Source organism: Colletotrichum abscissum, assembly GCF_030869225.1.
Source record: "Colletotrichum abscissum strain IMI 504890 chromosome Unknown Scaffold_32.1, whole genome shotgun sequence".
Taxonomy (NCBI): domain Eukaryota; kingdom Fungi; phylum Ascomycota; class Sordariomycetes; order Glomerellales; family Glomerellaceae; genus Colletotrichum; species Colletotrichum abscissum.
Genome location: NW_026850232.1, coordinates 306,424 through 321,492, shown reverse-complemented (window position 1 = coordinate 321,492; position 15,069 = coordinate 306,424). Strand labels below are relative to the sequence as shown.

Genomic DNA, 15,069 nt, shown 5'->3' with positions numbered 1-15,069 from the left:
GATCCATGCTTCCGTCGTCAATTGTAACAAATCGAGCGACCCTGCAGTTGTAAGAGTCGCTGGCCATGGGGAAGTTGTGACAGTGACTGGGGGCCTTTACATCTTGATAAAGGTATGCCTTTCAACCTATCTATAGTGGCAATTTCAAAACTGTAGACTTCAGCTTCTCGTCAGCCTTAGTAAACTAACGACAACTTCGAATCGCCTGAGGGTAGCACAGCCAAGGCTAGAGAATATAGGAGTATTACACTCACATTGCTCAAAGGATGACGTCGCTGAACCTCAATTCCTGCATCGGTAACTCATGAGGAATACATCCTAAACCACCCTCCAGAGCCTCGCCTTTACGTTCAGACATGCCTCGTGAAAGTAAAGCACCACATGCAGTCTCACACCAGACCGCGCTCTAGCCGACAATCATCATATTTGTGTCAATCCGATACAGAAATCCGCTGCACCGTGTTTTTCTTGGCTTGCTTTGCTCGCTTCCTCTCAAATCATATGTCGTGGGTTTGGCAGATTGTGGAGCTTTCGGATGCTACAGTGAGACAATGCCCAACAGAAAGACCTGGTTGGGTACCTATCTTGCCACCAGCTAGCAAAGCATGTGAGGCCGCCTCTCTCAGCTGAAAACTTAAGTATTACTTGCCTGCTCATTCGCCTAGCAAGACTGAGATCGACATCGCATCGTGGTCTCTACGGCATAATCCTTTCCTTACCACGCCGAAACCAGCTCGGTAGTCCACATCGAACGTTGAAACCCCTCAAAGAAGACCAACACTTACAACCAAAAATGGGTAACCCAAGCCTAGCCCAAAGCTACCGCAGTGCCATGCGCCGTCACCGCTTCGGCTACGCGCTCTATGAGCCAGCCCCCTTCTCCCGCTTGCGACCGGGTATGCTGGGCTACCTCGATGATGAGTACCAGCGGTGGCACCCCATCCTCGACCTAGCCGACGCCGAGGCCGTTAAGGCCGCCGGGCTCGCCCCGCTGGGATACCTGCAGCGCAGCCCGCCCGACCCGCGCCGGTACGGGCCACTGAAGGCAGACAAAGTCACCGAGACAAGCGTGGAGCTAGAAGCGGGCGTGGGCGGAGCGGCCGTGGGTCTTCCAGTCGAGGTTGCTGCTGTTTTCAAGTACAGCACCGCGGGCAGCTTTGGGGCTGTGTTGCTCTGCGGGGACGAGATTGTGTCCGAAGGGTTTGACTTTCGCGATCCGTTTCTTGCGTGGCTTCAGATCCATGCCAAGGTGCTGTTTGCCAAGTATCCTGATGCGAAGAAACATGGTCTCTGTGCCGTGACCTGGACTTACTCGTCGGCTGATGTTGGGATTACCACATGGGATAGCTCCAAGGGCAGCGCCACGGTTGGGTGTGATGTCGGCGCTGCTGACGTTGCCAAGGTCGGTCCCAAGGTGTCGTGGGTTAGGGGCGCATCGAGCAGCGGCTGGTCAACTTGGAAGGACCAAAAACGCGTTGTCTTTTTTGCTGGCGTCAAGATCAAGACTGGGTTGTTTGGGTCTCTGCGGGAAGAGTCAGAGAAGAATTGGCGTGGCGGTGACGAGGCTTTCATTGTCCACGATGATGAAAATGGCACCTACACGGTTTCGGTTGAGCAATTTGGAGATGATTGGCATCGCATTCGCAGAGCTGGGGAGGGGGGCCATATTGTGCCTCAGGATTCTGATGATGAAGAGAAATAATACCCATAAGCTATGAGGTTTTGAGTACAGTTCATTGGACAAAGGGGTTTGTTCAGACACCAAAGTGAACAAATGGAACCCAAAGCGAATTCATGGACGGTTCCTCATCATCTACTCCGTCTCCTTTTCTAGACCCAGAACTCTGTGCAGTGCGGCCCCCATCATTACCGTCATCATTACTGTCGACATTCTCTCTTCCTGGTATGGCCATCCCTTCTCCCTCGTCATCTGGGATTACAACATCAATAGCACCATTGCTAAAGCCGCGGGTAGTTGCGCCAACCTGAACATCTCGTAGCTCCCTCAATGCTAAGTGAAGTCCTCGATGGACCGCTGCATCTGTCTTCCCCTCAGTTTTGATCGTCTCATAAAACTTCCGAGCTACGTTGACGCAAAAGGGATCAGACACGGTCCATAGGGTGCCTACAACATGACGGAAGCCCGCAAGCTGGCATGCGTAGCCGAGATGGATCCCTTCATCAACCAACCCAAGCACCTCATTGGCCCCTGTGGAACAAGCAGAGAGATAGGCAAGAAATGGTGGCTTCTCTTGCAGCTTCTCGTTGCGGAGGTCTTCCACCGTCAGCGGGCTCTTCTCCCAGTCGCGGAGTAGGAGGGCACTCTGGGAGGGGTCCGATGAGTTCGACGTGCCGTGACCCGCAAAGTGAAAGATATCGCATGTGCCGAGCTGTTCCAAGACATTTACTTTGTCTTGGATGGGACGAATAGGCGTCGCATTCAAGGCCGGACAGAGTTTCTGCAGCATGGCGACTTCGGGCTCTGCGTACTGCAGTGGTGATCTGCGTGGTGTGCTCTTCATTGAAACCAACAACGCGTTGATTGGGCCGGAATCATACTGCGGAATCTTCTGGCGACGGCCGGCAAGCAGAGACTTTAGCGATGAGCTGTATGACGACATGACACAATCGAGGGCTGTTTCTCCAGAGTGCTTGTTGTGGTATCCAGCGGCATGCAGTGGTAAACTGTTGAGGGGGCCAACCGGTATCCACCAAATGTGCGGCCATGAATCTTCATCCAGAGGGAGAGGGCGGTCGAGACCAAGTGCGATGAGAACTGGATGCACTGCTGAGGACCATAGCCACTCTAACACCGAAGACAGCGAGTCGGGACGGTCCTTCAGTCCCTTGGCGTATGACTGTATGTCTTCGAGGCGCAAAAGGGGAAGCTCCAGCAGCTTGATGCGGTGCTTATCAACGATAAAAGCATCGCATCGGAACGAAGACACGTTTACCACAACAGCAGGGTCCGAGTCGGCGGCTTCCATGAGCTGCTCGACGGTAGGCGGCATCAAGAATCTCTCGAAACCTTTCTCGCTGCGGATCTTGGTTAGAAGATTTTCAAGGTCCATCTCTGCTCGGCGGCGAGCTTGTGAACCCGACTCCAACGAGCCAGTCGTTAATAGTGCGGAATGACCGGAATCTAATATGCTGCGAAGACGGGAAAGATCATCTGCCCATTCTGAGTGTTCCTCTCGAAGAAATGACAGATCAGTTCGGAGATCAAGAACAAGACCAGATATCACGCCCCTCCCGAGCTCTAGCTGCTGCAGAGCATACGAGGCCTCCTTCCCTGCATTCAAAGCGGCGGCGGCAGCGTTGGCGCCAAGACCAGCGAATCGCTTCAGCATTTGTTGCTTGTTGACATTCTGCATATGTCGGGGGCTCAAAGCATGGAGAAGACTGAGAGCACGGTCGAGGTCCGATGAGACTTCCGTCCAGTATTGGAGTAGCAACGATGGATCCGAGGAATCGTGACTCTCCAGCTGCTCCTTGGCAACATCAGCAGCCCGAACCGCAGCATCAATTCGAATCGTGAGCGGTGCAGCTCGAGACTCCCATGCTCGCTGAAAGGCCTCTCTAGAATTCTGAAGATCCGTAACGTCGCCAGTATGGTCAAATCGAGCATGCAACGCGTCCCCCAAGCCGAATTCCAGGTACACTCTCTCAGGAAGACTTTCTGGTAGACCACCATGAATGACTTCTCTAATGATATTAATGGCCTCGTCCAAGTCGGCAGCTTCGCCATAGTGATCGTACTTTTCCTTCAGCAGATTTGAAAGAACGTTCGCCACTGCCGCGCGCATCCCCATGTCATCGCCGTCAACCACCTGAGCCGCTTCTCTACTGAGGTCGATTGCTTGTTGAATGTCCTGTGGATGCTTTGAACCCATGCTGAACCGTATACCCAGGAACTGGCTGAGTCCCCTGAGCCAATTGGTCCGTTCTGGATGATTTGCACGCACCAGGCGCAAAGCTTGTCGCCCGCAGTCAACGGCATCGTCGAGATCGCTGAGGACACCGGTATATTGCGCTCGCTCAACAAGCCTGTTCGCCAAGTTAAACAACTGAACAGGTCTTTCAGTATCGTCATTGCTTATCAACTGCAGCACACTCTTCGTGTATGAAATGCTTGCACTGAGATCGTCAACATCCCCTTGTTGCTCGTAACGGATACCCAGCAAGGTTGCCAGGTAGCCTGCACCAACCACATAGTCTATCTGATTCGTTGGAATCAGTGGCACAGTGGCAGTGAGAAGGTCGACTGCACGATCCAGATCTTCAATGTTCGCTGTTTGCTCGAACCGCCTCCCCAGAATTCGTGCTAGAGTGTTGGAACCGAATGCCACACCAGGCACGTCCCCCTGTGATTTTGCTGTCTTTACAGCGGCCTCAGCCGTGTTGAGAGCTCGCTCGGCGTCGTCTAGGTTGTGTGTGAGCTCGAACAGCTTACCACGCGAGATAGCAAGCCGACACAAAATCAGGGCAGTGTAACGCGAGTCCTTGGGTATCCTCTCCGCCGCATCTTCACCCACGCTGATGGCCCGATTGATGTCTTGCTTATCTCTCGTGTAGTCGTACCGGTTTTGTAACATTTGGTTGAGGTTGGCTAAAGCTAACATCCGCTGCTCCGTTTCTGGGCGCGTGGCTGGAACATCTTCTTCGGCAAGTTGCACAGCCCTGTTCAGGTCGTTTACGTTTCCGTCGGATCCCGGCATGGAGAATCGTTGATAATATGCCTGGGAGAGGTCGCCCAACAAAGTCGCACGGAACGCATGCTTTTCTGGCACGACCGATAAAACCTGTTCGTTCCCCTCGATAATTAGATTGATGTCTTGAAGCGATCCCGTGGAAACACTAGTGAGCTGTTCCAAAGCTCTCGTTGCAGCATTGATGGCTTTTGCAAGTGCTTGCTTCACATCAAGATCATCTGGATGTTGGGAGAGCACCTCCGCAGGCTGGCGGATGGCTTCGACAATCTTTGGAATGTTCTCCATCGGTTTTTGGTGGGTCTAGTTGACGACCAGACAAATGCAACGGCAGAAGCAATTCAGAGGAAGTCGGTGTAGGTGTTGGACACGATAAGATCAGATTTAACTGTACATCGAAAGAGCGTCGCTATGTTTGTACCAACGTTCAATACTAAGATTGGCAGCTTCAGAGGTCAACATCAGAATGTTATAACCGTACAACGCATGCTTTCAGCCAAACAAGAGCGGGGGCTATGTGGCGTTGTCTTGAACGCCATGGCAGCAAGGGAGCGCTTCCCTTGCGGCTGACCTCTCGAATGGTATGTGGCGTTCTTGTTGTCACTTTTGTTCAATGCCGTGGCGGCAAGGATGCTGCAGCCCTTGCGGCTGAACTCCTAAACCGTACATGGCGTGAAAAGCCGCAGGCGTGCTCTCGGTACACACATCAGTAGAGCAACCGTGGGGTGGGTGTGATAGTCAAGAGTTGATGGTCCTGCTACGTGAGTGGTATGGAATGTGAAGAATGGATAGAAGCCCAAGATTTCGCTAGGAGATGTACTACCTTACCTTAGGTAAATGGAAGAGTGGTCTAGTGGACCACACCACCTTCTATATCTATATTATTTACAGAGTGCTTAGATCTTAACGCTCCCAAATAACACGAGATACTAGAGAAAATCCTTTTAAATTGTTTTATAGGCTACTATGTATTTGGGCTGTCTTCAGGTATCACTGATTCGATCCAAGCAAATTCTCAAGTCTTGAGGCTGGATGCTGAAGGGAAAATATCTTTGAGAGCTATTTGTAAGCGCACTGAGTGAATGACTAGCTGGTCTTTGGATTGCTTCTTTCAGATTCTCAGAGAAAGGGGTTCGGCAAATAATCACTAATCTCTCCATATAACTCGCACGACGCTCTAAATGACTTGTTTTATAAGCAAGTAACAACGGGTATCCTTGCTATGAGGAACTCCAGCCTGTATTTAAAGCAACGGGCTGCTAGAAAAGACTAGTTCATCCCAAGTCTCTCATCAGTCGATCAGTTCCTCGAATCCTCGTCTCAAGCTCTCTGCTAGTCTCTCAAAACTCATAATGCATTCTTTTATCTTCTCTGGCCTGGCTTTGGCTGCTACTTTAGTACGGCCCGCATACTGCATAGACCTTCCCGACTACACCGGATTAAAGACAGCTCAAAATGGCAGCGTCTTGACGGTGACCTTTCACAATCCTTCGTCTCCTATCAACTTGTGGAACCTGGATACCCAAAACGATTTGACCGATTTAGTGTCTCGCCTCCAGGTCAATAACGAAACCAAGGTCGTCATCTTCAACAGCGATGTTCCTAGGTTTTTCATGGCGCATCTAGATCTCTCCCTGCCTGAGTTGGCAGATCGTAAGTGCATCCAAAAACTCCGATTGAAGTTACTCTGGGTTTCATGATATAATAACTGACATCTTGAAGCTGCATTTGGCAAAGAATTTGGTACTCTCATCTACAACGTCTCCCAGTTGCACCAAGTCACCATCGGGGCTGTGGAAGGCCGCGCCCGCGGGGCCGGCAACGAGTTCCTCGTTTCTCTCGACATGCGCTTCGCCACAAAGGGCGAGAGCCTCTTCGGCCAACCCGAAGTCGGAAGCGGCTTGTTCCCCGGCGGTGGCGGCAGCCAATTCCTCCCGGGTCTCATCGGCAGAGGCCGCGCCATGGAGTATGTCCTGAGCTCCAACGACATCACTGCAGAGGACGCCGCGAACATCGGATGGATCAACAAGGCATTCGACACCTCCGCTGAAATGTACGGTTACATCGACGAGCTCGCCCAGCGCTTCAGCTGGTTCCCTCTGTCAGCTCTCAGCGGCGGCAAGAAGACGATCAACAGGGCTTCGGCGCCGTCGCTTGAGCAGGTCATTGAGGATACCAAGGACTTCTTCCAGCAACAATTTGACCCGGAGGCGCAGGATATCGCGAAGAGGTCGGCATTGCTGTCTCGTAACGTCTCAGCCGTGGACTTGGAGCTGAATTTGCCTGAGACGATTGCCCGTCTTTACACCTAAGGGGGAAAATCAGTTTGAACGGCCTGTGTTGTGAAAAACGTTTGGGACTTTGCCTACCTCAGTGTTGTTGATATCTCAGTTGCGGAAATTTCTTCATGTACCTTAGTTAAACTTTGGAAGATTGGAGTATTGGTACGTAGCTTATCAAAGTAAGCCGCTGCTTCGTCTCCATTCCCATCACCTTGAAGTAGTCCGTAAAATTTTGTCACCATCTCATTCTCAACATCATCCCGTGCTAGGTTTGAATAAGATAAACTTAATACCAAGCCTCCATGATTTTATCTGTCGTGATTTGATACAATGAATACCGAACGTCAGCCCATGAGTATTCCTAGATTGGGATTATCGTGACTATGCAAAATCCCAATAGAATTGCGTATCGGAACATGTGTCGCCAAATTCACAACTCAAAGAAACCGTGCTCTGAGGGTTTAGGGGACAACCATTGAATTATTTTGGCCAATGGGCGCGCAGATATCGATTGGCTTGAACAGAGCTTTGTCCTGCTGTAATACGCGCGACCAACTCGGGCCCTACGACTAATACACTCCGACTCAGCTGCAGTCAGCGTCAGCTGAAAATGATTAGTGAACGCGTCACGTTGGGCTGATAGAATCGGACCAATGCAAGTTCCGCTTCCGCATTCGTGTATCGCCGGCTACGGGGCGCCTGCCAAACCAAGATAAGTCGCAATTTCGCAAAAACTTTTCATGCATTTTGAGATAACAAATCTTGGTCGATTGTATTAATTTATGGACTGCTGATCGGATTGGTCAGCGAGTTTTCAACTCGGCGCCGGCTTTCCAAGCTCTTCGAAAACCACAAGGCCGCAGCCATGAACGATGCAGCAAAGACAAAGTCTCCGAGACAAGGCGGGATGTCAACCAATCAGCTGATATTGGCCGCGGCTCTGAAACTTGACCAATTAGTATATTATGACCCATTAGCTCTGCTAACCGTCGCTGTTACCTAGAGATTTGTAGCATCACGTTGGCTTCTCAGACACCCCTTTACCTCGTTATACCCATTCGAAACATCATCGAATCAACATACCCAAGTTAGACAGTGCCATATAACAACGCGCCCATTTCTTTTCATTCACTACTCCATAAACTCGCCCCCATTGGTAACTTTAGCTCACGCCACGACGTTACCATGACGTTTTCCCCAGAGAAGGACATACCGGACCTGGCCGGCAAGGTCATCATCGTTACAGGTGGAAGCAGCGGTCTCGGCAAAGAAAGTGTTATTCAGCTGGCGAAGCATAACCCCGCAGCAATCTACCTCACAGCTAGGACAGAAGCCCGTGGTAATGCCGCCATCAAGGAGGTGGAACAAGCCGTGCCGGCAGCCAAGAACAAGATCAAGTACCTCGAGCTAGATTTAGGTTCCTTCGCCTCGATCAAGAAGTCCACCGACGCCTTCCTCACCTCAGCCGACCGTCTCGACATCTTGATGAACAACGCTGGTCTGATGGCTACACCACCAGGCCTGACAACAGATGGATACGAAGTTCAGTTTGGATCAAATTACATGGGTCCGGCTCTGTTCACTAAATTGCTGCTTCCGATCCTCAAAAAAACTGCCGAACAGTCAGGATCTGACGTCCGCGTCGTCAACTTGAGCTCAGAGCTGTTCAAACAAGCGCCCTCGGAGGGGATTCTCCTCTCAAAGTGCAAGACCCCACTCGACGACATCTCCAGTCTGGCTCGCTATGGGCAGTCCAAGCTCGCAGACTACTACCACACCCGCACGCTGAGCCAACTTTACCCCTCCATCAAGTTCGTTGCAGTCCACCCTGGAGTCGTCAACACCGGTATCTTTGACGACTTCAGAAAGAGAAGGCCCTGGGTCGGCGGAGTGGTTAGTGTACTTGGGTCGATCTTCCTGACCGACGTCCACGCGGGTGCGCGAGCTCAGCTTTGGGCCAGCACGGCTGCGAGTGCCAGTGTCAAGAGCGGCGGCTTTTACAATCCGAAGTTCAAGGAGTATAAGGAGGCGAACTTGTACGACGATAAAGCGGCCAAAGAGTTGTGGGATTGGACTGAGAAGGAGCTTGAGGGCCATTGATCCCGTTCCTCTGGACTTCTGAGTATAGGTTCCTTTGGAATGCTGGCCGGGCGATGGATTGCTTGAGAGATGGAAAGCAACTCATGTCACGTTTCTATCTCATCAATTACTTTGAAGCGAAGGGTAATGTTGATGTAATTTAAGAAGGGTCACAATTAACTACAGATCGACACAGCCATGATAATCTTGCATTCGCTTCCAAACGATTTTCCAGAAAACGATGAATCAATCTAATGGTCCTCTCTTTCCATTCCCGTGAAGATTATATTTGTGAGATTTTAATGTGGCCTTGCTTGATATGACCAGTTATTGTACATATCGTGAAAAACATCACGTTCAACTCTAATATGTGTTTAATGCTACCATTAACTATCAATAACCTCGTTTCCCATCATCGAGATCTTGACGCCACTTTCTTGACACTCTTGCCACGAGCAGCTGTCCAGGCCGAGTGTGCCTTAAGCATTTCAGCCACGCGATGCTCAACTGTGGCGCACCGAGGCGCTGTAGAGCTACTTGTATTAATACGTAGATGAGTGGCTGGAGCGACCATGCGCCGCATGTTTGTGGCTGTGCCAAACTTTGGGGAGAATTGTTTCTCGGTTTCGGCCTCGGATGGGATGGTGTCTTCATATGCCCAAGCTACTTGTAACTTGACCAACGTACATTTCCCAAGGTAAGTAGTTTGGTGAGTAGGCATGACTTCCCAAGAGCTGCAATGAAACCGTTAAACCACAGGCAACTTGCGAGCCGGGAATAATGTGGCGTACGCAGCCCCTCTTCTACCGCGAAGTACTTAGCGCTTCATCACAGCTAATTAGCGTGAGACTCGCCCATTCTTTTGAGACGTCAAACGGGAAGAAAAAGGGTCTGATCTCTGCATTGCTTGAGCTTCCCTCCGCATTGCCAGTGGACAGACAGCTTCATCCTTTGACGTCATCGCGAGCCTCATCTGACAGTCTGACATCAAGCTCTCAACGAACCAGCTCCTTGTGCCCCTCACCTCATCATCCCTTCTTTCAGGTACTTGTGTTGTGTCTCATCGCCCTGTGAGCCTGCGAAACCGAATGTTGGCGCTAAGCAATAAGCACTGCCCCCAATGGTCTACTCAGCCGCAGGCAGCCAGCAGATCTCCAAAGTGTCGAGGTTCAAGCTGACGGTAGGAGCTTTGATTCGCATGAGCTTTCACATGCGTCTTACTTAAAACCAGCCGTCATCCCTCGTCTCCGCTGCATGAAGCGTTGTGAAGATTATTCTTTCTATCAACTCCCATTGCGATCTCAGAATTCACGACAGAAAACGGGATAACAAAACCCAGTAAAACCCCGACGAGAAAACACACGAAATAAGCACCATGGCTGCCCCAGCAGTTCATAGCCTGCCCCAAGCCGGAAACTCGGTCGGCATCTTCCCGCAATTGACGGCGCGCCAGAGCGAGACCCTCGTGCTCAAGGAAAAGATCCTTTCCATCACCGGCGACAGCTTCGACATCAAGCTCGCCAATGGCCAACCGATCCTCCGTGTGCAGGGCAAGGCGCTGTCAATCTCGGGCCGCAAGGCTGTCTATGATATGTCGGGGAATCACCTATTTGATATCGTCAAGGAGCACTTGCACCTCCACACGACATTTGCGGCGCAGGATCCCAAGGGCAACAAGATTATGGAGGTGAAGAATAGCTTTGCTCGTGAGTTTGCTACCCCTACCTATCTCCCTGGTGCTAGTCATAGCGGACAAGAGTACCCAGCTAACCATGTGGGTTGCACCAGTCATCGGCTCAAAAGCGACCGCGACGTTCGTTTCACCACAGACAGGCAAGACGGAATCGCTCGAGATGAAGGGGAATTGGCTATCGACACAGGCCGATATTGTTGACACGAATACCGGCCAGGTGCTGGGGCGAATTGACAGAAACATGCTCCGGGCGCGCGACTTCTTCGGTGGGAAGCAGACGTACGCGCTCACGGTGGCACCGGGGGTCGATATGGCGCTCATGTGTGCCCTGTGCATCTGTCTGGACGAGAAGAAGAATGACAACAAGGGTTAACGGAGAGGCGTGGAGAGGGAAGCACTTTTCTTGTAACCTTGATGATTAATGCGTTTCTTTATAGTCATTGCGATTGATACCTAAGGTAGTTGAACTGAGTCTTACATTTCGCAATCCCAAGTACCTATTTCCCATGATCGCCATCATTGCAGCAAGAACATGTTACAGCTTCGATAGACCCTGGAAACGCGGGCAACGGCAGAGAAAGGACTTTCTTTTATGTTCTCGTTCCCGCAAGTCAGTCCGATCCTTGGCTCGTCGTCTCGTGCTGCATTCATAACATTCATATGATGTTCCGCACCTCTTTCATCGGCTCGGTTCGGTCCGGGGATCAATCGACAACGTTTCACCGCGATGAAGTGCCGATAAAAGTGCTTCACACAGCCGGCATGCTGCCCCGAACAGCCTTCCCCGCGCATTTCCCCACAAACAAACGCCTGGGTCCGGGGAACTTGCATCTAGCGCGCCTGATCGGGGTGTTTGTCGGCGAGCAACCCTAACCACAAGTTTCCTCTGTGGATATCGCGAGGGATGTTAACATTCAATGGTGATCGAAATGACACTAATAAGCACACGAGACGAAGACAAGGACTGCTCTGCTCGGCTACCGATGGCCCGAGCAGTCATGCTTTCAGTTGCGAGGGCGACGCGACGTAATCTGCTCGGTGTGGATCGTGCGAATATTCCAGACTACAAGATGGCGGCCACAAGCTGAGGAAATTAGGGCCGGGATGTTCGTCTTCGATGAGTCTTTCGTTGTGAGAGGAAACTTTGCTGCTTTGCCTCTTCAAACTGTCGTTTAGATCTTTCCTGCCCATAGCACTGGGTTCCAGAAGTAGGAATGGCAGTTTCACGTTTGTTGCTGGCGCTCGCAGCCGGTGCCGTTGGTGTTGTCGCCAATGCGTCAAGCCTCAACTCGACCACGAGGTAAGACACCAAGAGCTACCTTCTCCCAGGCAAGGAGCCCACCCCTAATTTCAAGATTTCAATCAGAAGCTTCACGGCCAAAGGCATCGCTACCGGCACGGCAGCACAGCTGCAAACCTCCCCTTTCGCCCCGTTCACCCTAAGCCCGGAAATCCCGCTGGCCACCTTGGATTACGGAGCCGAGAGAGCGGGTTATCCGATCTTTGAAGTCTCCGCCCTCAGCGCCCCGGCCCAGATCGAGGTGAAGTACACTGAGCACTTTGACGGGCTCGATCATCCGTTCGGCGACGGGCCGTACACCTTTTCCAATCAGCTCAGCAACAGCTTCCGCGTCGAGACGTTCAACATCACGTCTGTCGGCCGAGTCCAATCCCCGCTCATTCAAGGAGGGCAGAAATGGCAATCCATCAGACTTTTGACGAATGGCACTGTCTCTTTCTCGAGCGTGGGCTTCGAGGCGACGATCGATACTATCGAGCCAGAGAAACTTCCGGGGCAGTTTGAGAGTGACGATGAAATTCTGAACGAGGTCTGGAAGCTTGGTGCTCGGGCAGCCACGGCGGCCTGCTTTGACAAGGGTACGCAAACGACAATCTGGGAGGTCACTGAAGAGAACGGGGTGTTTGCGCGTAGCACCAGACCCTCGGTGACATACAAGGGCACAACGTGGAGCAATTACACTCTTGAGTTTGATACCAAGATCGAGAGGGGAGGCAGCTGGTGGGTAACGGTAAGTTCAGACTCACGTAAGGTCCGGGGGGAAGCCAATGCTGATGAGATACACAGGGAGGAGTCATCGCCGGCAATGGATACACCATGCTCCTCACCGGCGAGCTTCCCGAGTCGAGCACCTTCGCGAACGTCAACAAGACTCTGACACCGCCCAACACTATTTCACTGGCATACGGTCCTGACTTTGTGAACCAGACAACACTCACAAGCTACTTGCTCGACGTCTTCGAGGTCCCGTTCACAGTGAAGGAGAATGAGTGGTACCGCATCAAAGCCTCCATGGCTCCCACCGGCCACCTAGCAGTCTCTATCAACGACACCCAGATCCTCAACATCTCGCGCTCCGACTACCCGTGGGCTCTCAGCTCCGGCACAGTCTCCTACACCGGGTCGCCTGACTTCAGCGGCTCCTTCGGCTTCGGGGCGTACCAAGACCAGGCAGCCTACTTCAAGAACGTGCACGTCTACGACACCGCTAACGGCTCCACGCTCTACTCAAACACCCTCACCGGCAACGCGGAAGACATCCTCGCCGAATACGGGACTCAAGCTAACAGTGAAGCCGCCTGCCTTGACGGTCCGAAGCGCGACCGCCTCATCTGGCTCGGCGACTTTTACCACACGGCACGCATCATCGCCGTCAGCACGTCAAAGACGGAGCAGGCTAGGGGGACCCTGCAGCTGCTACTTGATTCACAAATCGCAAACGGGCAGATGAACATCTCGCCTAATCTGGGCTACAACCTCTCCTCCGTCGCCGATGCGTTAGCGCCGGCGGGGAGCTTCGGGCTGCAGGATTACCAGCTCCTAGGCCTCATGGCCTTCAACGACCACGTGCGTCTGACGAACGACCTCGAGTGGGCAAGATCCACGTGGCCGCGATGGCAGAGGGTGCTCGACTGGCTTCTGCCACAGATCAACTCCACGACAGGGCTGTTAACTTTCGATGGAGGGTTCGCGTTTACAGGGCCCGCTGACGGGGGATCCGCGATCGGATGCGAGGCCGTTCAGACTCTCAACGGTGCTGCTGACGTGGCTGATGCTCTCAATGATACGGCATCTGCTACGCGATACCGGGACGCGGCGACATCGCTTGCGACTGCGATCAACAAGCGTCTCTGGAACGAGGAGGCAGGCGCGTACGGTCTTTCGCCGGCTGATCTGGACGGCATTTCTGTGGCTGCAACGGCGTTCTGCATCACTTCAGGCGTGGCGAATGCAACACGCGCATCGCGGTCTCTTGACGCTGTATCACGCCTGAAGCTGGGACCGGGATACAAGGATACCTCGGCAGTGAGTTCCAACGACTCGAGCGTCAACATCTCGCCCAACACCAATGGCTTCCTGCTGGAAGCGCTGTTCATCGGCAACGAGACGCAGGCAGCGAAAGAGTTGATGGAGAGTCTCTGGGGCGCCATGCTACCCGGCGACACGACCGCAGCGCAGAACAAGAGCGCGGTCGGCGCGAGCTGGGAGTACGTCAACGCCGCGACGCAACAGCCCGGCCTGGGACTGTTCACGAGCCTGAGTCATCCGTGGGGCGGCGCCGCGACGTATGTGCTAACGGAGTGGGCTACGGGGCTGCGGGCTGCTACGGGTGTTGACGGGTTTGGGTACAGGAACTGGGTGGTTTCGCCTGCGAGTGGTGTCGAGATGGGGCTGAAGAGGGCGAGCGCCAAGGTTGTCACTGCGTTTGAAGGTGAGTTGAGTGTTGAGTGGAGGGTGCGCGATGGTGATATTAGTGTTACTATTCGGGCACCAGTCGGTACGCAGGGACAGTTTGTTTATGGGAATCAGAGCATTGCGTTGCATGGGAGGTCTGAGTATCAGTTTACTGTCGACGCGTCGCTGAATAATGGTATTGTTTAAACTAGCTCAGCCTACCTTACTATTACTTAGCGCAGAAGGGTGATGGGTCAAAGAGACAAATAGAGATTAAGTGCTAAGGGCTTCTGTTACCCGCTTGTCTTGAAGTATGTACATGTAGTTGTGCAGCTGGTTTACTGACTAGCCTAAAGTCGTGACGTCGTAGATAGTCGTCGAGGTTTGGACGATCAGTCACAATGTGGTTTCTGGTCAGACGCGTCTGCGTCGTTTGGTCATAACCGAGACACAGTCAGCGCTTGGTCGTTCTTATTGTGGATTCTCGCTTCGGAGTCGCATCAACCAGCCTCCACTCAGGCGATGGGTCCACGAGAACAACTAGAGGTTGTATAGTGTAGCGGTTATCACTCCAGATTTTGACCATATCCAAACTTCTGGTAACCCCGGTTC

The 15,069-nt window shown here is 52.4% G+C and overlaps 6 protein-coding genes across 6 annotated transcripts; 5 read left to right on the top strand and 1 right to left on the bottom strand.

Moving 5' to 3' along the window:
* Positions 1 to 793: 793 nt before the first annotated feature.
* Positions 794 to 1,702, top strand: CABS01_11631 (uncharacterized protein; the record flags this gene model as incomplete). The annotated part of the gene is made up of 1 exon (XM_060544986.1): positions 794 to 1,702. The coding sequence occupies one exon, from the start codon at positions 794 to 796 to the stop codon at positions 1,700 to 1,702; it is 909 nt and encodes a 302-aa protein (XP_060397401.1).
* Positions 1,703 to 1,754: 52 nt separating this feature from the next.
* On the bottom strand, positions 1,755 to 4,997 carry CABS01_11630 (uncharacterized protein; the record flags this gene model as incomplete). The annotated part of the gene is made up of 1 exon (XM_060544985.1): positions 1,755 to 4,997. One exon carries the CDS (start codon positions 4,995 to 4,997, stop codon positions 1,755 to 1,757), a length of 3,243 nt encoding a protein of 1,080 aa, XP_060397400.1.
* Positions 4,998 to 6,061: 1,064 nt separating this feature from the next.
* CABS01_11629 (uncharacterized protein) lies at positions 6,062 to 7,021 on the top strand (the record flags this gene model as incomplete). Its single annotated transcript, XM_060544984.1, has 2 exons — positions 6,062 to 6,362; positions 6,432 to 7,021. The coding sequence occupies 2 exons, from the start codon at positions 6,062 to 6,064 to the stop codon at positions 7,019 to 7,021; spliced, it is 891 nt and encodes a 296-aa protein (XP_060397399.1).
* Positions 7,022 to 8,176: 1,155 nt separating this feature from the next.
* CABS01_11628 (uncharacterized protein) lies at positions 8,177 to 9,091 on the top strand (the record flags this gene model as incomplete). Its single annotated transcript, XM_060544983.1, has 1 exon — positions 8,177 to 9,091. One exon carries the CDS (start codon positions 8,177 to 8,179, stop codon positions 9,089 to 9,091), a length of 915 nt encoding a protein of 304 aa, XP_060397398.1.
* A 1,354-nt stretch (positions 9,092 to 10,445) lies between these two features.
* CABS01_11627 (uncharacterized protein) lies at positions 10,446 to 11,136 on the top strand (the record flags this gene model as incomplete). Its single annotated transcript, XM_060544982.1, has 2 exons — positions 10,446 to 10,776; positions 10,859 to 11,136. 2 exons carry the CDS (start codon positions 10,446 to 10,448, stop codon positions 11,134 to 11,136), a joined length of 609 nt encoding a protein of 202 aa, XP_060397397.1.
* A 544-nt stretch (positions 11,137 to 11,680) lies between these two features.
* Positions 11,681 to 14,664, top strand: CABS01_11626 (RhaA is able to hydrolyze alpha-1; the record flags this gene model as incomplete). The annotated part of the gene is made up of 4 exons (XM_060544981.1): positions 11,681 to 11,801; positions 11,976 to 12,063; positions 12,130 to 12,793; positions 12,850 to 14,664. The coding sequence occupies 4 exons, from the start codon at positions 11,681 to 11,683 to the stop codon at positions 14,662 to 14,664; spliced, it is 2,688 nt and encodes an 895-aa protein (XP_060397396.1).
* Between the last annotated feature and the right edge of the window lie 405 nt (positions 14,665 to 15,069).